The following is a 24396-nucleotide window of genomic DNA, read 5'->3' on the forward strand; positions in this document are numbered from 1 at the left end:
CCCCCTCCCTTTGTGCCGAGGTGGTCACAACCCTTGACATATATTACATGGACTACACAACATTACGCGGAATACTATGAATGCGTAATTTACTTTTAACCGCTGACCGTGTGGGCCACCGTCGCCGCCCCCTACGGTCAAGGGGGGCCGGCCGGCGGCGGTGGTGGTCGACGGGTATAACGGAGTTCACGCTCTGTTAAATCGAAAGGGAAGTGCTACGTACCCCCGCGTGTACTTACTCGAATGTACGCCGGCCACGAAATTGCGCCACGTGTTGTAACTTTTCCACAACCCCCTCACGATACTATCGATGCTTCGGTACAATACTTTGCTGTCGATACTATCTGCTTGACGCTTTAAAAAACTATATTCCTTATCGATCGCGATGTATGCATTATTGATTCTATCACGTCGATATCGATGTTATCACGATAATGAGCAATAAATCATCTTTTTTATCTTTACAACAAGACATTAATGCTGATCATTAATTATGATGATTACCTTAAATTTTTCTTCGATATACTTTATCATATAAGATATAAAAACATTTTTATTATTTTCTAAATTTACATAGAAATAATTTTCATGGAAATTATAAATTTCAAAATTGATAATATCAATAAATATTTAAAGATTTTATATTTTTTCTTCGTCGAGTACAAAACTTGTACTTTAAATAAAAATGTATGCATATATAAAATGATAATATATAAATTAGAATATAATTATAAAATATACAGTTTTTATAAAATTAAAAAAAAATGTTACGCACACATCTAGATTTTTTGTCCAAAAAGTGTCTGTCTCTTTAACGATATTCAAGATTTTTCTAATAATAAATATAAATCTTTTATTTTTAGTTGACGACATTATAACTTTCTAGCGTATTTGTAGGCACTATGGATAAATTTGCTGAAAAACATGTGATGAAAGGATATTTACCGGACATAGGATGACACGTAAAATTATTCTCATTCATTTCGCATCTCATGTGGATGCGAAAAAAATGAAATGCTGGAAAGAAAAAAAATTCAAAGCGACGATTGTGCACTTCGAGAAAGAGACGTCGTTTTCTCTGTTACTAATTAGCGGGAATGACGTATGAGCCTTATAATTGGCCGAACGAGGGATGAACTGAAAGATAGAGCGCTATTTCTCACCCTTCGTTGAAGAGATTTTTCAGTTTTCCTCGCTTTTTCTTCTTGAGAACGGTAACCGGAACTGTGGCCTTGTCCTCAATTTTGTTGTGACTCTTACAAGCTTCTGTTCATCTCAAAAACCTAATTTAAAAAAAATATTTTAATCTTTTATTATACATTGATTAAAAATATGATTATTTTTTTGCTGATTTCTAAGATTCTTTATCATCAAATCTGAATTAGACTACATTATTTTTATCGCTTCAATTCTTATAATAAAAGTAATAAAATTAATATAATTATATTTTTATTAGATATATGTACCGACTAAAATCAATTTGAATTGTTATTGCATAGTCCTTTCTTTGAATGATGGGAGAAAATATATAGCCATCCAGTTTTTTTAGAATTTATGGTCCAAGTTCGATTTCTTTAGACGAGGACTTACAATCGCGATGAAATCTACACTGAATTCTTTGGACGCTTTAATTTGATGGCGTCACGGTGGTGGATGACGGCATTTGCGGTCGACCTCTCGTTTGCGTTTCAGGAACCGGTGCTTGTCCTCGACCGTCTAAAACAGTTTTTATAGAATCCTTTCCCTTTCCTATCATCAGATTTGGAGCGACTCGAATTGCTTTATTTATCCAGGCATCAATAATAGGTATGAAAGCATTCTTGTTTATTATTTGTCAAGAAATCTGATATTACTTTATTTGTTTCTATATGAATTGTAAACGATATAAGAATGCTTTTATGTTAAATATATAGAATTTATAAAAAAATTTTACTGATTTTTTATTTCTTTTTCTTTCTTTTTTCTGTCTCCCTCTTTTTAAAATACTTTTTTTTTATAACGATATTTCTTATTTTTTAAAAAATAAGTTACTATATTGTTTTAACAAAAAATTACATACACCGCTAACTTTTTAATAGCGGTACATTCTAAAAATTATAAGCTATATACTAAAAAAAGTTATTAAAACTCTTTTCAAATTAACTTTTACAAACCAGATTTATGTTTTCATGTCACCTATTTTTTTTACAATGAGAATGCTACTGCAACCATAACGACGAACCGACCGTTAGTGACCTGCCAAAATCATTGTCTACGCTCTCAGGCCCCCCTGTTCTTTTGATCGTTCTTAACGCGATGGCTTCACGGTGGTCGCGCAATGGTCACTTCGGCTTTCCACGCCATGAATTCGTCGTTCTTCGCCGAAATTTAAGGCGTCACGGTGCATTTACACGTCGGTATTCCCCTCGCGAGCTCGCGAGAAAAGGCAAATTCGAAAAGAGACTCGCGACAATATGACTTATTGTACTAACTGTCTGGAGCCTCTATCGATTTGTAACGTTTCTCAGCGTCGTCATCGTACTATATTGCAATAGAAGGAACATGTCGAGTCGTTACATAAAATTAATCGACAGAACATTCAAAACTTTTAATCAATGTCTCTCACATTAAGATTTGTAAAAATTTCCATTTGCACGCTCGTTAAGAATTAAAAGAGTAAACACTTTGACAGTTCACATATATTGATTTAAACTCTACGATTCTGAATAAATGCAGAATTTCAAGGATCGTCGTTATTGAACTTACTTGCTGCTCGATAAGTAAGGAGCTGATCTGGCGTAATATGCACCCGGTGCGTATTGAATCGCTTCGTAACAGTCGCTCCGTAACCGTAATAAAACGCAACAGACTTTGCGCGCATTACTGACGGACGGCGCAAGGTGGTGACCGAAAGTCGTCGACGGAGTTGAAGTGACCATCCGGAGAATATGGAAATGTTATGGAAAATAGCTTTAAACGGCATTTCCACGTGCTTGTCGTGTTCTCGTACATATGTAGACGATTGCACAGGCCCACGATCATCACGTCATGGTAGTGAAGAAAACCGCAGATGCGCTTTCACACGACCCCTCCTTGCGTTACAGAACGTTAGACACTCACCAGGCCCCGCGACAACACGGTCCCCGAGACCTCTCACGGACCATTACCTTGGCTTCTCTAATTCGAAACTCTCTTGAAATCGCGGTAATTGAAGAAACGAATAGCCGGACACGCTTTGCAAATTAAATCCTGCAATTGAGTATGCGGGACGAATAGACGAGGGAGAAGGACGAATCCATTTCTATCAATAAAACATAAACTCTTCTTCGATAGATGGCACGCATCATTGATTTCTACATGAAAAAGTAAGAATAATTTTTATAGGAATTTAAAATGCTTTCTTACAACATTGACATCAATTATAGCAATTTTACAAGTTTTGGTATGAAATTAAGAAACAACTAGATTTTTAGCGAAGCAATTAAAGAAAAGAGCATGTAGCCACAACGTAGGATATTGTTAGCGAATGTCATTTATTTAAAATTCTGACGTTACAAAAATATATAGACCTAAAACGAACTACTGATAATGGTCAAAACTTGAGCGAAACGCTTAGGTCTACACATTTTTTAACGTCAGAATTTTAAATAAATAACATTCGCTGACAATGGCTGTGTTCAGCAGAAAATTCTTGAATATGATTGGTTTATATATTTAGTTCCAATGAGGAACTAAGAGCAAGACCAATCATATTGAAGAATTTTACAACAGTTGCAAAGATGTTTTCTCTGCTGAACGCAGCCAATATCCTGCGTTGTGGCTGTATGCTTTTTTTTTTTAATTGTTTATATATTTAAGCCACCACGCATCTTATAAAGGTTTAATTTTTTTAGCGAAGCCTTCCTGAAGTAAATTTTAATTAGTGCTTATCAGAGATAAATTTGTCTTCACAGAATGGAGTCCTATGTCAACTCTTCTAATCTGTCCACTTTTCACGAACGTTGTGACAGATTTATTACAGGTTTCACTATGTCCTGTTTATATTTTTGTATATGTGTCCTGACTCAGAGGGTGCCACTGAACGACGAGATTTCCAGGGGATTTCGAGTTCCTTGATCGCGTGGCTCGCTAAGGAACGAGACAGAAAGAGAAAGAGAAAGGCGACACAAGAAGTACCGGCTGCAGGAGAACAAAAGTGCCGGACGACAACGACGACGGACGTCATCGCACGGGAACGACACGGTCCACGAGAAAACGCTCCAGGCTCGCCTAATAATTCTCCGGCGGACGACGTGCGACGTGTACGTGTCACGGCGTCGCGGCGCGCCCGTCCGTCTCGTCGCTGCTGGAACGGCAAGAGCTTGCGAGCTTGTATCTCTTCTCTTTTATTTTGAGAAAACAAGACGATATCCCGAATACCGAAACGGGGAGATCCAGCACGAATTAAGAATGGGGAAGAGGTTTGAGAGATTTCGCACTGTGAATAGTGTGAATCCTAGAGATCTTAACAGAAGCGAGATGAAGGGGCGATCGTGAGGATGCGCGCCTCCTTCACATGTTTTAACGGAATATCAATACCCTCTGAGTGGTCTTGAAATCCAGATGTGAAAGAAAGTGCAAAGAGATTATTTTAACCAGTTGCTAGTTATTGGGATAAATATCTCCGTCAGCCTCGATGATCACATTGATAAAGATGGAATCACACGATACTTGATTTCTTGAATGATAGCATGCATACAGTCATGCCTGCTCTAATGTATGCTAGAATTCGTTCATGCATTGAGCATTGCATGCTGCATATACATGATTTTTATGTTTATAACGGATTACTTCAGTTTATTTCTTTGCATGCACCAATCAAAAGAAATAATTTCGTAATTATTTGTCAAACGACAGACTGTATGCATCAAACAAATATAGCAACATGCATGTGTGCATACTTATCATTTAAGAAATCGAGCATAGTATGATGCCATCTTTAGACGCCCGTTCCAAAAAGTTGAGAGTTTCACGTTCAAATCCTGGAGGTGAAAGCGTTTTGCAATAAATTCTTCGCAATGTTTTAAGATGCTTATTAGCATTATTTTTAAAATTGACGATTAGTGTAATTTGTTTGTGATGTTATTTTCGATTTCAGTTTATAATTGCATTTTTGAATGCGACAAATGAATAATTAATTGTAATTGTATCAATAATTAGATCTTGATAATCTATAAAGTGATGTTTACGAATACAAGCTTCAAATTCATTAAAACACTTGGTCTCAGAAAATCATTCTGTACATAAAATGCTGTCTTTAATCTAGATTATTTGCGTTTCCTGCGAAAAATAGACGATCACAACTTACAATTATACTGCTATCTTAGCGCGGAATTATAAATCCGACGAGTGTGTGTCTCGCGGCGGAAGCGAACGACGTGATTATTCTAAGTGATGGTGGCGTTAAGTGTTCATTAATTGTCGCGGAATCGACCTGTACATCGCGTGGGTTCTCGCTGTTTATTATTACCGAAATAATTTGATTTTAAACGTCTCCCGAAAGTGGTCGGCGGACTTTTATTGAACCAAACAGCGAGAGTAACTTTGGCTCGTAAAAGCCTTGCATACATGTATAAAATCGTGGGATGGTACAATTGTTTCGTGTGCCCGCGCGTGCCAATGACATTGTTTTATTTTCTGGAGTACCTACACAGAATAACTCCGAAATGACATATTCTGAAAAACGATTTAAACTTGAATGGATCAATTTTCTCGCAATAAATCTAATATAATTAATCTATTAATTATATTATATGATATATTTTCAAACAATGTGTACGTTAAATTTTTGTTGAAATAAATTTTGCTAGAATTTACGCGAAATTTAAAATCTAATTACTTATTTTATCGAAATCTGATAAAGATTTCTTAAAGAAAAAATTCAATTTAATTTTGAATATACTCTAAATAATTCCAGCGCTATTCTATAGCATTACACTTGGCATTCAAACTATCGTCACTCTTCTTTCGTATATTAATGGCGAGAGGAAGAGTATATAACTTTGCAACGTTCCGTACAGCGCGGTCAGCTGTCGGCACTCAGTCGTCCGGCTTTTAATGCACTTCGACCGTTTCGCGTCATAAAATTACTATTTCTTTTCTCCATCCTATTTCTTCTTCTACATTCTGACGCCGCGGTGAAAATGTCACGAACGACGGTAATGGTAAAACGAGTAATTTGTTACGCGCGTTTTCTTTACACCAACGGAATTGTGTTTGTGCAGTCTAATTTTATAAGCAAAGGCATTAATTTCACATGATTGAAAATTGCACAAGATTATTTTCTGAGTTTATCTCTCCCTCGTATCACCAAACACAATAACCAGCTTCATCAATTACTGAGAAAAGGATATAAAAGTTTTAAGATGCAAATTAATTAAAGTTGTGTGTACATAAGTGACAAAAAAGTTTATGTAAAAAAGTTTCGTGTTTATTAAATTGTTAGCGATGTATATTTACAAATAAAAAAAAACTTTGAAACTTTGAACTGCTAGTTATATCTCATTAAATATCAAAAATAGTAATTAACATCCAAAATAATAACTTTTAATAAACTTTTTTATCACTCTGTATACATGTACATCTGTTTATCTGTTTAATATTGTTTCTATTTAAAAATGTTTCGCTCTTGGGAAAAGAAGATTTCAAAACATTGCACTAGAAGATCCTAAAAATATTTTTACTGTGCCGTAAAGTTTCTTCCGCTGGCGCAATCTCACTTCAACTCGCGGCATTATACTTTTGAAAAATCGTTTCAGAGTTGTCGTATTAATCATCGAAAAGAGGGAAAGAAATTTTTCAGGACTCGTATTATTTGATATTCGGTCTTACATCGGGAATCAAATCAGAGAAAGAGAGAGAGAGAGAGAGAGGGGGGGGGGCAGCCGATCAAGCAAACAATGTCTGGGGTGTAACGATGGATATAAGGGATCAGAAACGACCTTTCACCATTTTACAATTTAAGGGTGAGTTTCATATCTTTTTCCTAGTATGCTCAAAGAGCACATATATTCTCGCGACTCTAATATTTATATAAGTCGCCGTGGTCTCAATATTAATCGTGCGCCTTCCCGTCCCAGCTTTTTGTAGAAGAAGTATAAGATATTGTTTTATTGACTCTACTAAAGTCATAAAGTACTGAAGTTTTTGTGTAATATTACTGTAGAAAAAAAGACTAAGATTTTTGAAAGAATTAACTATGCCCCTTTCAAATCTGACATTCGTATTTCAACGTTTCAATAAATCACAATTATTTGGAAGTGCATAAAATCTATTTGCAAATGTTAAGGAATCGCTGTTATAAAATTAACGAAATTATAAATAAAAAATTAAAAAATTACCTAAGAAATTCGTAACATTTGAATGGAAAATTTCTGGTTGTTTAATCTGTTCTAAAAAAATTTTTTTAATACAAAGCAATAATATTATTACAAATAATTATTTCTTTCCATAGTGATGAATAATATTCTTATTATTAAAAATACACGTTATAGAAGACCATTAATTTTTTTTAATTGGAACATCTTTTGTCAAAATGTTAAGTTAGGGACAGAAAAGCTATCAGCTAACAAGAAAAATAAATAACAAGATCCTCTGCGTTTATTCTTTCCGGATCATTCTGAATGGCCCGACCCTGTATATCGAACATTGTGAAGGATACATGACACCCCTGTGTAACGAGATACCAACCGCCGATGCGAGGAGAAGGATGAGGAGGAAGAAGATGATGAAGAAGACCTGTGTTCTGGTTTATAAAAATTACTGCTGGAACATATCCTTGAAAACCGAAATCACGAGAACGCCGGCGCCTATACATCATCGCTAACACGTTAATATCATTAACACGTTAACGATACGATGAAATTTATTCGTTCTTTTATTATCTGTTATGTTCAAATTTCCGTTCAATTAATAATAATTAACTTTCTAGGACACTAAATCAGTATAACAAACTCTATCTTATATTAAATTATAAATGACATAGTTAAGAAAACTAATCGCGAGAGAAATCGTACAAAAGTATTAACTCTTGTATAAATCATTTTAAATATTATTAGATCATAATATTTTTAGATTTAATTTTGATAGAATTATGCCCGTTTCTACCAACCGTAGATTAATTTTAACCTCGGTTCAACTTATTCTTCATCTTTTTCTAATCTTAGGACTAGAAAAAGATGCTCAGTAAAAAATCGTGCATCCATATGTAGAATTTTTCTTGTGTTATCACATTTTGATTATTACTTCAATGTAAAATCAACATACAACTGATATGTTATTATTTTTGTAATATTTTAATAAGTTAGATTCATGTCACCTTTCTAACTTAACAATTGTAGGTCAATTAAAAATGGAATATTATTTTGAGTGTTTTTAATACAATTGTTTCAATTAATCTATATATCTCAAAGTCAATTTAATATCTAAGAATTTTTTCATTCACATTATACTAACAAAAATGTTTTATTAACATTTTCTTACGAGTTACTGCAACTACTCTTCTATGTACTCTATTTATTTTATATGTTAGTATTAAATCATCCCTAAAGTCAAAATAACAAATGTAAATGTAAAGTATTGTGTCAATTATTTAACATTACTAGTTCGTTAATAAATAACACAAGACGAATGAGTTACTTTAACTTAAAATTTAGAGTGGATCTCCTGGGACATGTAAAAAATGTTAAAATTAACATTTTCTTTTTTACTGTGTGAAGAGTAAGTTGAACCGAGATTAAAGTTAATCTATATTGATAGAAATGGACATTAGCCATACAAAAATGACATTTCGCAATTTCTTTTTTTTTTTAAAGAAACTTTTGCGTTTTATCCAATTATACAAATTTGCCGGGAACATATTGCATTAGAGTGACAAAAATAAATCGATTGCCTCACCGTATTCTGTGCGTTGCGGCGCATCTTAATAAAAGCGCGTACACATACGTCCTTCCGCGTCTAAGACTCTCGGTAGCCATTTAGAAACCAATGAGCTTCTAATGAAGGTGGAGCTTGCGACCGAAATCTCCACCTACTTTTAAAACGCTCTATTTCCCTCCGCTCGTCGGCGACGAGCGACACAGCATGAGCCAAGAGAAGATCGCGGAGAACGCGAAAGAACGAGAGAAGAAGAGAAAGATAGAGAACCGATGAGGATCTTTAAGTACGTCTTAACTCGGCCAAGTCAGTTGGCATCTCGGCTGCTCGAGAGTAAAATGACGCCTTCGTTTTCGAGCGCGTTCCCGCGATCAGACGAGACTCACGAGACCTCGATTGACGCGTTGTAACGACATGGAAAAAATTACAGACTCCGCAGTCATAGCGTGTTTAACGCAAATTGAAATCTGCGACGGTCGTGTATTGATCCTTTAAGTTCAGAAGTGAATAGAGAACTTTTGCCAAGTTTGCTTTATGAGATAAAAGTTGGTCCAGCGGAAGTTGGTGAAAGAGCGTGAGCGAAAGTGGGGTAGTCGGCGGGTACCAGGTATCAGGTATATCAGGAAACTTTATGATCGAAGTTAACAGGCATAAAATACTAACAAACTTGATCAAAGCTCAAAGGAAGCTGCGGGAGTGAAATTATGTTGATTGGAAGTTATTTTTATAGGATATAGTGTTATTCTTTCGAAATATTTATTAATTTATTTATTCGATTTTATTAATATCGTATCGACATAAGAATTAGCGAGTGAAGAAAAACAAAAAATATCTAGAATAACATATCAGTAATCGGTGATCAAAGCTGAGGTCAAATCATGATCGTCGTCGCGCGATAAAATGCCAATTGGCGGGTACCGCAGTTTAAAGGTTAATAAATTTAATCGACATTCGATAAGAATCACCTCAGCTAGGCCATTGGTGGTCTAGCATAAAATTCAAATACTGAGATTTATCAGAAGTTCATTATTATTCGAGAAAAATTTATTTGTACATATATGCATTTATAATTTCGTATAAGGGTAATAATATTACTTATATATAATCATATAAATATCGTATCTAATATTTATATATGTTTACAGTCAAAGTGTTTACTATATGTAAATGTATACATTGGCTAGTAAGTGTACACATTTACTGAATTTAATACTTTGACTGTGACACATACATATATCAGCACATGTATAATACATTTAATTATTCGATCAACGATGTAAGGTAGGAAAAGTGACAAGAAAAAAGGATCAATTTTTTGGTCAATTCAGGAAAGAGTCCAAAGATTAATAAATGATAATCGGAACAGCTAGGAATTTCTCCAGTCAGAAAAATCGCTGCTCTAATTATTATTTAGGCAATGAGAAAATACAGGGCTACACGAATATGAGAATTAGAAGCCTGCGAAGAATCGTAATTGACTCGGAATGCGTGCGCGGATTTTAACCTCCTGATTATGCTTGTAAATATCGGAATTAGCATATTTTCCAACAGCGAGAAAACCAGACGAATTTCACTTGAATATATAACCAGACAGATATGACGAATCGGAAATTGACCGACGTATACATTAACATGTATCTCTTCATAGAATTATCGTGTTTAAATGCAATAAAACATGCATTTATGACAAGTATAATTTACAAGAAGATAATTCAATTCATATTCCCATATTTCTGAGATTTTAAAAATAATCTTAAAATGATTGATTGCAGTTAATTAATAAAATGATAATTTATTACAAGTTTTATATAAGTAAAAAACTGTATATAAAATTAATTTGTATTAACAGTGTTGATACTGGAAATTTTATTCTTTTCTGTTATATACATTTTGTTGATTATTTCTCTTGTCGAATCATTTTATTAAAAAAACTGTAAAGATGTAAACTTTTGTAAAGGTGTTAATCTTGTTTCATTATACTTACTTTTGTTTTATACTTCAAGTAAAATAATTAAATTAAAAGCGTTCTCTTTAAATGTATTTACTCGCAACTTTTCAATGTCTATTACATATTTTCAATTATAATTTCACATTGTGGAAGATGCTTAAATTGCCAAGAACATATTTCATCGCGAAAACGATATTAAATTATTGTATGTCAACGGTGACAATGTCACCGGTATTTGCGTCTATATATTTGAGTCGGTTAAATTTTGCAAGACAGACATACTAAGAGAGAATTATTTATATACGGTTGAAGTATGAACGAGTTTTCGAACAGTCTGCGAACACTTTGCAGTCGCTGGCACGTGGCCCTAATTGCACCGTCACGCTCGAGCTCGAAAATGCTTTAATTAACATTTCCCGAGACAAATTACGCATAAACGTGCCGGTTTCATTCGCATATCCCGCATCGCCATAAATAATCATCTTTTAACGAATGCGTACATTAAATCGATGAAATCTTTTAAGCGGCGTCTATAATGACATTTTAAGGCTTAAAAATTTCAAATCATAAGAAATTGACCATAAATCAAATGTGAGGAGTATAATCAACTATGATTGGTCAATTTCTTATAGCTTAAAAGTTAAAACTTAAATTTTACGCTTTAAAACTTCATTGTATAAATGCCGATTTTTCTGAAGTCTTTCATTAAAAGAGTCAATGCACTAACTTAACGTATATGCATACATATTTCTTTTGTATTTTAATTTAAAGTAATTAATTATAACTGTGTATAAAACAAAGAGTTTGATGTTCTTAAGCTTTTAAAGGTAACTTCAAAAAATTAATTGCTTTGTCCAAATTATGAATAGACCTAGATTCTAATACGTCACAACTTTATTTAGCGTCACTCTTAGTGCTAAATGCGGACATCCAATTCCAAATTTTAATCGCCCGATACGAAGATTGCGTTCAGGGTCAACGTGAGATAAATAGCATTATCCGATTTAATGTTAAATGTGTGATGAGAATACATGTTATATAGCCAAGCCAATTCTGCAAATAACGTTACAGTAAAACATGACCATAATTCATAATGCCGATCGCTATAATTTCGATGTCACATTTTATAAATAGCACCTTAAATAGAGAAAGATTACAAATTCTGCAAATTGATTCGCCAGAAATAAAGGAGAAGGAGAAATTATTATCAACTCTCGTACAACTGATATTGACTTTCTAAATATAATCGACTAATTATGTTATGACAACGTATAATAAATTATTATTTTATTATTATCAATATATTAATAATATATTACCTTTTACTATATTATTATAATACATGGCAATGTACAGAAGGAAAATTTCATATTGTAAGCGCCTCTTTCAAGAAAAATTAATAAATAAATTTAATATAAAAATTAAATTGATTATATAAATGTGTTGATCAATATAATATAATATATATTACAATATTTCTTTTCTTTCCTTTACTCTATTTCATGAATAAAAATACAGGCATGCATGATGTATAAGCAGATAGAGATTAAAATCACATGGAAAAATATTACTGCCTTTTCGGACTTATGTAAAAAGGTTCCTCGTGGTGTCGCAAGAGCTTCCCTTTAGTTTTATTATTTTACATTATTGAAAATTTGTTTGACATCGTGCTATAATACTAGCACACGTGGACATACAATTTTTACATTTCTCGCAATATTTACATTGTAAACTATATTTTACTTGAATATCATTCAAAATATAGAACAATACAAACACGCATCTTGACACACATCTCGAATTCATCTCATCTTAAATCAAACACGCATCTTATATACGTATTTGCGAATTGGCTCGTCCAGATTATCTTCTCGTATTTTGAATTTCCACTACAATTCCGAGCCTCGCTAATATTAAATTTCTGGCTGATATTTTGAGATCTCGGCTGAATAATCATGTCGCATGAAATTAAACCGCAAGTCTAGTCGCGGCTTCGTTTCGAGACGGATTACATCGTATTTGAATAATGTAGTACAGTGCAATTCATTGTTAATAATAAAATGACGATAGTAAAAATATAACTTTACATTGTTAATGAAAATCTAATTGTATAGGAATTTCATTCTTCCTCACAGGTGAGATTTCATCTCGCGAAATTGAGACGATGTTCGCGTCGACGCGGCCGATGATATAAATACGCGGGAAACGAAGGATGTGTTAAAAAATTGAAGACTCCGCGAGAAAAGCGGAAAACTTGGCAATGGGATCGTATTGATTGTCATGCCAACGTGAGGGAAAGTGCGCTGGAAGAAAGTGCGGGTGAAAAAATGTTAGCTGCGACGGACGCGGAACAAGGCGCGAACAATAGCGTGATAGTGTCGCAGTTAGCGAATTCGCACACTCCACAGGATTTCACGGTCTCACGCTTGCTATCCACACCGACGCACTCCTTGGGTAAGGAATACAAAACTAGTACTTTTTAACATTCTAAACACAATGACATGTTATTAATTATCTGATTAACTATTATTAATCCTCCGTTTTTCAATCATATTTTTACTCCTTCCGTTTGCAATCTGGATTTTTTTGTCCAACTTTTTATTGTTCTAGGTTTTCAAAAATTGTGGAATAATTTAGGATTATTCTTCAACATCTCTATTATGTTACCAAATAATTTTTTCGATTTTAGGAAGGGAAACTGGATTCCGCCCTCCTTTATTTCGGAGAAATTTTGCTTGTGCCAAAAAAAAGTTTAAATTATATAAACGGAGAGTAACAATAATAAGTAAAAAAATCGATATGAAAGACTGATATTTAAAATTGATATTTAAAAGATTGATATTTAAATAACACAAATATTTAACTATTATTAATTAAGCGTGTAATAAAGTTTAACAAAGTTTTAATGAAAGCTTCCTGATACTAACTTGCGAGTAAGAAACTGCAAATTGTTACATTATTTTCATCACTAATTATTCAAATATAACACAATTACTTGATGTTATGTTTTGTAACTAAAATTTCATTATAATTATAATTTTGAATTGTAAATGTATGTATATATGTATATATTATATTGACAATTTATTTGAAGGAAATTTTATGGAATATGGAAAATGGCATTACACTAGCATGAGAACGCAGCATCTATTGCGTATGATTTAATCACGTCCCTTCGCATGTAATTCGCGCTTTACGACGCACTTGATTTCATCGAAATCGCGCATTTCCAGTCATGCTGCTCGTATTATACCGCTTTGATGAATGCCCAAGTATAGTGGAGTCATTGAAAGAATGGCTGCGGCTGTTAGTCGACCCGCGCGCGTGCGTTTCTTTTTTTCCTCTTTTTCCTTTTTTTGGTACAGGCCGCCGGTATCGCAAGCGGCATCTTCGAAACCGCACGTTTCACTGTTGCGATAGAGACCATCGAGAAAAATAATTTCGCATTCTTCTCGCAGCAACGTTTTTACGCGCGAAAATATGATTCTAAATAAAATTGACGTTCGTTCTGCGAACGATACTTTAATTATACTAGAAATATATATTTCGATAGTCATATATTTTTCGCGCGCGTAAAAATGTATGTTGCTCCGTGAGAAGAATACGAAATGTACATGTAATAATAGTACGTTAAAGAAAGTATAAATACTTGAAAATATTTACTATAAAAATACATAATTTTATCAGAAAGAAAAAAGGAATTTACAATTATTTCAAAAGCTGGATTGAGAACGAAATATCACTGATAATTGCTGGTTATTATATTTCGCAGATTGCAGCGAGACCTCTTCTACTGCTGGGAACAGAAGACCCAGGAGAAGCAGGACTACCTTCTCGGCGCAACAGTTGGCCGCGTTGGAAAGAGTCTTCGAGAAGACGCATTATCCGGATGCCTTCGTCCGCGAGGAACTGGCGACCAGGGTGTCTTTGTCGGAGGCTAGAGTGCAGGTAATGCAATCTATTGTTCCAATACGGTACCTCGGGATAATAGATAAATGTAAACATAAATATTTTCTTTTAATAAATTTATTCATAAATTTTCAACAAATATCAAATATAATCTGTTTAGATACTTTTTCTTTTTTTATAAGAAAATCATTCATTTAATTTCTCTTAGATTTATTATCTTATTTTTTACATTTAAAATGTAATAAAAAATTTTGCTCCATTTTATTTTAATATTTCTACTTTCCAAAATGTAGAATGAGTCATATAATGAACATTTTATTTGAGGATTGCGATCTTTTTAGATTATATCAACTTATGAAACTTATGAATAGCAAAAATGTTTTGGTGCGAATTGAAGCAATTAGGGAATTATTTCTTCAAATGGTCCGACAAATATTTGATGCATCCTCACTTTTTCTATGCAAACATAAAATATAAAGAGCATTCAGTCATGCGCAAGGTGTTTTTTGTCATATATTTTTCGAATGTTATATATTTTTAAAATTCTTATATCAACATTCTTACGTTAACATTTGTAAAAAACATCTTGCGCGTGGCTGAATGCTCTTTATATTTTATGTTTGTAATTTGCGAGCCACTAGTGAATTTACAAGTTTTCTATGCAATTTAGATTAATAAACACATTTATGCCATATTCGCATTTATTGCTAACTTTATATATAACTAAATTATAGAAATCTAAAAAATATTATAGTATTAAACAAACAGAAATAGAAAGTCATATTGGGATATACCGAAAGGACATCATTCTCAATGATGTTCGATCTCGTTCACCCTATACGAGAATGATGGAACGTGGCGGAACGATAAACCGCTGCTTCGAGACGCTCGCCAACCGGCTAGCCAACCAACCGAGCAACCAACTGAACCGACCCACAGAACGAGCGGACCGCTCTTTGAAGCTGTCTTCCACTCGGTAACCGAGAAGACTAGCTGTCCGAGAAAGTATCACGACGTGCACATGTGTTAGGCTCTTGTACCGAACGTAACGCGTTGTCAGTAACACGCGGGAAAGAAAGATGAAGGAGGAGGTGAAGGAGGAGGCCGGTGGTGGAAGGTGGAGGTCGCGGACAGCTAGGCAGAAAATCGGAGGAGACAGGTTGTCAGAGCAGAGCAGAGCAGAGCAGAGAGAGAGAGAGAGAGAGAGAGAGAGAGAGAGAGAGAGGAAGAGAGAGAAAGATAGAGTGCTATGATTAGCCGGACGGCGACGCACGTTCCAGCATCTGCGCGTTTCGGCGTCGTGCGTCGAGCACGTGTTCGCGTCGCCGTCGCCGTCGTCAGCGGTCCATGCCGCGTACACGCGTCTGTCTGCGTCGTCGGTACGCCTGCCAGGAGCCGTCACGCTGTCCCGTCTTCGGTCGGCGCGCCGCGTCCTTCCGTTCCCTCCGCGTCTCCGCCGAGCCCGGTCGAAGATGCGAGATTTTTCGAGTAACGTAAGATGAAAAGCGTCAATAACGTGAGAAAGTAGATCAAGTATTTCTAACGAAGGTTTTGCGTGAAAAGAGGTGATTCTCTGACGAAGAGCATGTTCTTCAAATCGTATTTATTTGTCTTATGCCTTGGTCTTCCTCGAGTGATGTCGGATGAGGAGCATTTGTGATAGTTGGACATGTCAGATCTATTAGATTTTCTTCGAAGATATTCCTAAAAGGCAGCATGGCCTTTTGAGTCGGATTTATTTGAATTATACTCTAAGACTTCAATTCGTAGAATTCATTTGAGAGACGGATACTCGTTTGAGAGATCGTAAGAAACTCAATGAAGCACTAATCAGTGGAGCTAAATTAATAAATATACATGTAAATGATTAAAATTAAGATTAAAATTAATCTGCAAATGAGTAAACTATCCTAAAGAAACGCTAAAGCAGGCATGCACAACTTTAAAAAGTATTAATCTTTTGAATCAATTAAATTTACTTATAATTAGCGCTGCATTAGATATACTTGTGGCAATAACTATGCATTCAGTTTCCTTATAGTTTATTTTACAAAATTATTTTTTATTGTCGCGCAAATATCTGTTTTTCATAGCAATAAAACCGCAATATTACTCTTAATGCATGGTTCATATTTTGTTAAGAATATCCGCGGCCAATGTGCAGGATAATAGAAGATAAAAGAAAAACCAAGATATTTGCTGTTTCTAAAAATAAACCTTAGCGAAAGTGAATAAAATATGAAAAATAGCAGACATTTTTTTAAAAATAGCAGATACCTGATTTTTTAAATCATCTATTATCCTGATTGATATTTATAAAAATGCGATCATTCTATTCGTGTTGTAGAGAATCATTCAACATTTTCCATTTCTTTCAATTCCAAAGGATTTCACTTTTTAAAAATTGACAACAAAAATAAAAGCACCAGCAAAGCACTATGTCGTCCTTTTTGTATAGGTGTGGTTCCAGAACAGGCGGGCAAAATTCCGGCGGAACGAGCGGAGCTCGGCGATGAGCCGGGGTGTCTCCGCGGGCAGGGAAATAGAGACCGCGCTACCGCTACGTCCTATCCGGGTGTCGCATCCTCCGCAGCATCCGGCGGAGAGTAACGCGGAATCGTCACAGGGCGCAGCTGCTACCACCCAAGTAACAGCGCAGTATTCTTACGGCGATTATTGGCGAACGACGCCGCAGCATTACGCGGTGCAAACCGCCGCGACCGCCGGTTGTCACGGCTTCGCTGCAAACGGCGGTCTGGCGAACATGAGCTTGCCGCCGTATCACCATCATCAGGCCGACATCCACCACGGCACCCTCGATGGAACCGCTATGAACGGCCTGAGCGCCCTGAGGCTGCGAGCGCATCCCTACAGCTCGACGTATCCAGCGATGCACGCGAGTATGTGACATTGTCCCCGGAAATCGAATCTTCAAAATGCGAAAATGTAACGCTAGGCCCCTGAACATGTAATTTACATCGAGAGAATTTTAGCTTCCGAAATCAGACTTAAGGCTCTTGAGTAGTTATCACAGTCATATTGAATCGTGACGTTGGAAATTAACGTGTCATTTCTCGCTTCTGATGTCATGATTCAATACGGCTATGGTAACTACTTAGGGGAGCCTTAAATTATAAAAGAGTGATATTTTTCGAAGAAAAAATACATATACACGGAAAACACGTTTTGCTGAAGTATCTAAAAATTTAACTAGATATGAAAATAATTTTCTTAATGATCAAAATAATTGTGTAGGATGTTCAAACTAGTTGCTAGAATGTTAAAACTTTTTGTTGCATTGTTATCAATGATTGAAGGTTTTACATAATTATTTTAATGAATTAACAAAATTATTTTCAGATCTGTATCTAATTAAATTCTTAGATACTTCAACAAAATCATTATTTTCGTGTATAAAAAAATGTTCTTTCTTCTCGAAGTTACAAGACACGTGCGCGACGGAACTGTTTCTTAGGAATTATTTCTAGATTCTCCGTCTCAGCACAACATGACTCTCCATTTATAAATTCGCGAAGACTGGAATACTTATTATGATTTTATTAATGACTTTCTTTTCTTGCGGAATAGACCGGTCGAGTTGCTCCAATATCGTTCTGGAAAAACGATGTGACGCAAACGCGTGAAGAATCACTTATCGAAATCTTTATAAAAGTGACTAGAAAGTTCGCTCGAATCGTCCAAACCAAAGATAAGCTTGACTGTTAAGAATATATTTGATTCGATAGTCGATTTAAGATGATCTCGCGCAAAATCTGATATCCCTAGGGCTATGTGCAAAGAGGGATAATTCTGATTTTCTATGAATTATCGCTGGTAAAAGTCCAACGTTGACCGTGTGCCTTATAACTAATGATAATGATTAACTAATTAGATCAGGTTTAAGCTGTAAGTTTTGAACATACAGGGTAACGAGTAAATAAGTCATAGCGCTTCTTTTTCCCGTCGATAGAATAGCATATTAAGTTATATGAGGAAGTATATTAGACATCGTAATATTTTAAATACAGAATACAGAAAACGGTATTCTACACGTAATTACGGCCTTACACAGATATATGTAGACGGTATAGATAAAGATAACATCGTGTGCAATAAAAACATTGAGATCGGAGAACGTCTTCGAGTATGTTTTCTCACTGATATATACATATTTATATATAATCAGAAAAGTACACAACATATAGATATATGTAACAAATACATGTATATATGTACACATATCGAAATATATATTGGCACAGGATTAGAATATATTCAACCGGCATACATATTGATCGTATCTGTATTTTATCTCACTCTTAAAATGCATTATACTCAACCCTCAGCAGATATTATGAAGTTTTCTTAAATCTCATAGCACAAAACGCTAATGTAATTAAAGGTAAATAATACTAGACCTCACATTTATAAAGTGATATGATTAAAATTTTTCTTTTAATGGATTTTCTTAATTTTATATGGAACGATATTTTACATAGAATGACTGAGACTTAAAAAATCTAACTGCTCTTAAAAAGATGTATATTACCTGCCGAGGGTTATAAATATCAATATCTACATCAATCTTGGACCATAATATGATATTATAATTTAACAAGACATTCAAAAAACATCAAAAGGATGCCTATGAGGCATCCAAAACATTATAGCGTCTAAAAAATATTCGACGCTTATTTAACATCTTTACGTTGTCTTTCTTGACTTGTATTGCCTTAGCACATCAAGAACTTTAAAACCTTTGGAAAATTTTATCATCAAATACAAAATTCAATATTTCCATCGCCATAAATTCATTCAAATTGCTTTGGTACTTCCAACATATTTTTTATTCCGTACCTTAATACTATACTGTTACTTGGACATTCTGCACAACATTGCTCCAGTCGAGCTTAGATGGCACCAAATAAAAAGCCGGTGCAATCTTACTACCGCAGGGACATTGACTGCCGGCGATCCAGCTGTACGAACCAAGTTTTGTATTACATTTAGGACAATTTAATTTACCCTCGACGTTGTGTGTAATATCGGGCATCCAAGCCAATGGTTCTACAAAGTAAATCTTGTCGCAGAACTCGACTCGCGCCGACTCGTCTCTTCTCTGGATCAATTTGTCACAGCCCTCGCCGTCCTTGGAGGAGCTTTTGGCACTGATATGCCGCCAGATCTGCTTCTCGCGCGGCGCATGAGGCAAAATGTTGCTGGCGCTCGCCACGATGCGACGGCACTTCTTACAACGATAAACGGACGGCTCGGGACGCACGGTTGTCAGCGCGGGGTCTGGCTTCACCAAGTCGACACAGCTCTGGGGAAGAATGCGAGCCTTGCGCACCTTGTCGGCGGCGATCTGCAACCGATACATTTTGAACTGCACATTAGTACTGTCGACGCCGTAGCTCATATCCTCGTAGAGCCGCAACTGCGCCACGAAGCCAGGGTTTGGCGCGACAAAGCGACGCTTTGATTTTACCACTTGGAGCGCATCCGCGAAACTCAACTCGTGCTTCTTCATGGTATACGCGATCACTACGGTAGCGGATCGCGACACGCCGAAGTAACAGTGCACCAGTACCTTGCCATCAGAGTCAAGGGCACGATCGATGAAATCATAGGAGTCTTCAAAGTGCGTTAGCAGATCTTCTCGCGGCATATCTGTCACTTGTATATACTTTATAATTAAATTTGGGAGACGTTCCTGGATCTTTCTTGGCAACGGACATGAATCTATTGTTAGTATATGAGTTATTCCAGCTTCCTTCAGCCAGTCGACATCTGTAGCAGCGGTGAGATTACCTAGGAACAAGCCTGGCTCGACCTCATCAAAGCTGCACGGACCAGCATCAAAATCTTCTCTTGTTAACTTATTTGTGTCTTCCTGCGCCATGCTCAGCACTCTGTAATCATGAGCGAAGCTATGGAGGGTATTTCTAAACCTAATCTAATAATTAATATTGCTATCTACTTCATTATTTTTATTTCTATTTTAAAATATCCAAACTAGATTGCAGATCGATCCATAACGCATTCCACATTAAAATAATAATAACTACATTTAGCAGAAAAAACAACTTTACAACTGTTGTAAAATTCTTTAATATGATTGGTCTTGCTCTTAGTTCCTCACTGGATCTAAACGTCTAAACCAATCATATTCAAGAATTTTTACAGTTGCAAAGCTGTTTTTTCTGCTGAACGCAGCCATTTACAATACTTATAATAATTTGAAAAGGAACAGAATGGGAGCTTAAAAAGTGAAAATAAATATTCATTATATGTTTAGGTATAACTGCAGATATTTAATTCTTATTCTGTATTTACATTAAGTATAATGGGAGGATCCCGTTTGCCTACAATCTCGATTGCACACACCATTCATATCAGCTGGTGCATAGTAATTTTTCACTGCTTTACCAATGAGAATATTTTATTTTTAAATTAGCCAATTAGCGACGCATGTGTGCAACATGCAATGTGTGCAATCGAAGCCTTCTCCAGAGCAATAAAGCTGAATATTTGTTTGGTAAATAAAATATCAATATATTAGCAATTTGTAAAATTTGAGCCAAATGTGGTAAATTAATATCGATATTAAGATACAATGTATCTTATATATTAAGCTCATGCTTTTGCTAGCAAAGCATGTCAACAGTAAATTGCCAGCAGAAACTATTGTGAGAAGAATCTGTCATTTCTTAATTATTTAAACGGAATATCATTTCTGCAGTTAATCCACAGAACATTAACCCAGTGTAGTACGAATGATCGAATTCCCTAAATGATTTGACATGCACTACACGTATGAGGATGACAAAACGAATGCGCAGTAATTGGCTGTTGCAATATGCAAGACACACGAAATCAATGGTGAAAAGTATAAAATGAACTTGCCTTGACAAAAGAAAAGGTTATCCTTGCCGATAAAAACATATGACACAGTATTAACAAATCTACTTTGGAGAACATGCCTTGTACAGAAGAATTACGTCGTTTGACTTGCAACTCACTTGGTGCTCGCGATTTCGATACTCAAGTACACTCGAATAATGACAAAATGACACACGCAGGATAGTCCACCTGCTGCAGGCTGTAATCCGACGGGCGTCAAAAAGGACGGGATCAATTAAATCATCTTCGAGAACCTTCGGTTCTAAGCGACGAGCCGGTGACACTTAATCGCGAAATATCGTCGCTGTCTGACATTATTGTCGTCGAAAATGTAAAAACAATTTTCAGAATCAGCTGTGCACACTGCACATCACTCGGCGACGTTCAACGTGTTCAAAAGTAGGCCTGGCCTGGCCTGGCCGGCCCCCCAGGCCCCAAGCCTGGCTCACTTGACTGCCGGTGAAAGAAAAAGAAGCGAAGTTGGCAGCATTGAAAATTACTGTTACGTTTTCATGTATGATGACGTCACGTGTCGAATAGAAGCCATCTTTTCTTATCTCTCACTCTCACGGCTCACCTCGCCCTCTTTGCTGTCGCTAGATGTGCTGCGCACGCGGAAAAAGTAAGGTTAGGTTAAGGCGTGCGAGCAGCTGGCAATTGTACGGGCCGCGGAGGAGATCGGACGATCGCGCGAGCGATGTCGAGCAAAACCAGAGGTAAGAACAAGAAGGTCGACGCGATCGAGAATGGAGCGGCCGACGATGTCGCGACCGATGATATCGCGACCGACGAAGTCGCGACAAAGCTCGCGGACGTGGAGATCGAAGAGGAGACGCCGACCAAGAAGCTTACGCACAAGGAGAAGAAGAAGCTGAAGAAGCAGCAGGAGTACGAGCGGACGATGGAGATGCTGACGAAGGCAGGTGGGCAGGGTCACAGCGAGCTAGAGTCCAACTTTACGATCTCGCAGAGCCAGACACAGCAACGTGGTAATCAGCAACTGGATAACGCGGTCGACATCAAGGTGGAGAACTTTAGCATAGCGGCCAAGGGCAAGGAGCTCTTCACCAACGCCAGCTTACTTATAGCGCAGGGTAGGCGATATGGCCTTGTGGGACCGAACGGGTATGTTCTTGCTTTGATGCATTCAACGTATTTCAGAAATCTGAATTGCTATAAGATCTGCTCTTTGTAGTCGAACTGTGAATGAATGTAGTGTACACTCATTCTTAACCCTTAATACGCACCTTTAAGTAATTCGTGTTCTGCTTATTTCTTTTCTTTGAAATACTAAGAGCACATAGTCAAATATCGGTTTCTTTTCTATTTCTAAACAAAATTTGGCATCTAAAGAACAAGTTTTGTACGTTGCCGGCCTCAATAATAAGTGTTCCTCTTATTCTTGTATAATGTCTATATAGACAACACTTATCATGAAATGTAATTATTGTTCAATAACAACAAGATGTTACTCGTCTAAGCCTTTCTTTTATGGTAACATGATCCCATGATGCCAAATGTGTAAGTTCATCTTTTTGTCTAAGCCTTTCTTTCTTTCGTTATCATATAGTAAAGAAACATTCAAACAAATTAACAGAAGAAGAAAGAAAAGAAGAACTGACCCATTTAGCATTACGGATATTATTATTAAAAGACACAGAATGTGACTTTTACAGTAATATGACCCCATAATGCCAAATGGATAAGTTCTTCTTTCAATGACATGTAACAAATGTGGTACAGAACTTTCTTAAGAAGCTAAGAAAGTTCTGTTAACATTTGTACATGTCACATTCTGTGTAACACAAAACAGTTATAATGACAGATCAAGTATCCAATTTACTATATGATAACGCAAAAAAAGTCTTACTATTACTCGACCATCGACATATTTCAAGTAAAGTTCACACAAATGGCGAATCGATTTACTGCAACTTGCAAATTATATCTCGAACTGATTCCAAGACTGCGATATAATTTGCGAGTTGTCGGCATTACTGTTTTGGTGGCAGTAAATCGATTCGCCATTTGTCAACTCTTGCATGAAATATGTCGATGTCGAGTAGCATAGTAAGTCTTTTTTGCGTTATCATATAGTAAATTCGGTACTTACTCTGTCATTATAACTGTTTTGTGTTACACAGAATGTGACATGTAACAAATGTTAACAGAACTTTCTTAGCTTCTTAGTATATTCCCAGGGTTTGATTTTCCCATTTTTAAGGGATCAACAATACCATGCGTATCAATTTAAGGTGCGTTCCGTATCGCGCATGATGCGCATGATGCATCCATTGTCCTTGTTTAACATTTGGTGAGCAAGGATAAACGACGCATTATGCGCACCATGCGAGAAACGGAACGCACCCTTAGCTTTAGAGCCTCTTCGAGGAGCAAAGGCTTGCTTATGTTTTTGCATTTGGTAGTAGTTTACATTCTTATTTTCCTTAGAATTTGTCAACACTCGAGGGCACCTACAGTTTCTTCTTCTTTTTTTGGTTTCTCCTTGATTGGTTTTCCGACTCAAATTTAGAGTCACAGTACCATGCAGAAATAACAGATCTTATGATCCAATGAATAACCTCCTCGAAGAGCAGAGGTCTCAATTGAAATAGTACACCTACAGTTTAACGCCGAATCCGAACGGCGAACGCGAAAAATCGCGTATATAGGGCGCAGGTGGGATTGAACCCGGATCTACAGATCACGAGTCAATCGCACTGAGCGGCGAGCCACTCAGCGCC

At 36.1% G+C, this 24396-nt stretch overlaps 3 protein-coding genes across 7 annotated transcripts in view; 2 read left to right on the plus strand and 1 right to left on the minus strand.

The window, feature by feature from the left end:
• Positions 1–9221: 9221 nt before the first annotated feature.
• LOC108764492 (aristaless-related homeobox protein) lies at positions 9222–17921 on the plus strand. Of its 3 annotated transcripts, none has more exons than XM_018512765.1 (4): positions 9222–9506; positions 12976–13294; positions 14613–14788; positions 17208–17921. In XM_018512765.1, the coding sequence occupies exons 2-4, from the start codon at positions 13168–13170 to the stop codon at positions 17655–17657; spliced, it is 753 nt and encodes a 250-aa protein (XP_018368267.1). In that variant the 5' UTR covers positions 9222–9506; positions 12976–13167; the 3' UTR covers positions 17658–17921. The 3 variants fall into 3 exon arrangements, with proteins under 3 accessions (XP_018368267.1, XP_018368269.1, XP_018368268.1); XM_018512767.1 differs by having other exon boundaries at positions 9222–9499; XM_018512766.1 differs by lacking the exon at positions 9222–9506 and having other exon boundaries at positions 12836–13294.
• Positions 17922–19284: 1363 nt separating this feature from the next.
• MKP-4 (dual specificity protein phosphatase MPK-4) lies at positions 19285–22109 on the minus strand. 3 transcript variants are annotated; one of them, XM_018512796.1, is made up of 2 exons: positions 21656–22109; positions 19285–20661 (listed from the first exon to the last, which is right to left on the minus strand). In XM_018512796.1, exon 2 carries the CDS (start codon positions 20649–20651, stop codon positions 19614–19616), a length of 1038 nt encoding a protein of 345 aa, XP_018368298.1. In that variant the 5' UTR covers positions 20652–20661; positions 21656–22109; the 3' UTR covers positions 19285–19613. The 3 variants fall into 3 exon arrangements, with proteins under 3 accessions (XP_018368298.1, XP_018368297.1, XP_018368299.1); XM_018512795.1 differs by having other exon boundaries at positions 21772–22108; XM_018512797.1 differs by having other exon boundaries at positions 19285–20679; positions 21772–21876.
• Positions 22110–22225: 116 nt separating this feature from the next.
• LOC108764510 (ATP-binding cassette sub-family F member 1) overlaps positions 22226–24396 on the plus strand; it is a 7512-nt gene continuing 5341 nt past the window's right edge. Inside the window, exon 1 of the mRNA XM_018512794.1 lies at positions 22226–22777. Coding sequence (XP_018368296.1) covers positions 22350–22777 — 428 coding nt within the window. The 5' untranslated portion in view covers positions 22226–22349. The remainder of the gene's footprint in view (positions 22778–24396) is intronic.

This window comes from Trachymyrmex cornetzi, unplaced genomic scaffold (genome assembly GCF_001594075.2).
Source record: "Trachymyrmex cornetzi isolate Tcor2-1 unplaced genomic scaffold, Tcor1.1 scaffold43, whole genome shotgun sequence".
Classification (NCBI taxonomy): Eukaryota; Metazoa; Arthropoda; class Insecta; order Hymenoptera; family Formicidae; genus Trachymyrmex; species Trachymyrmex cornetzi.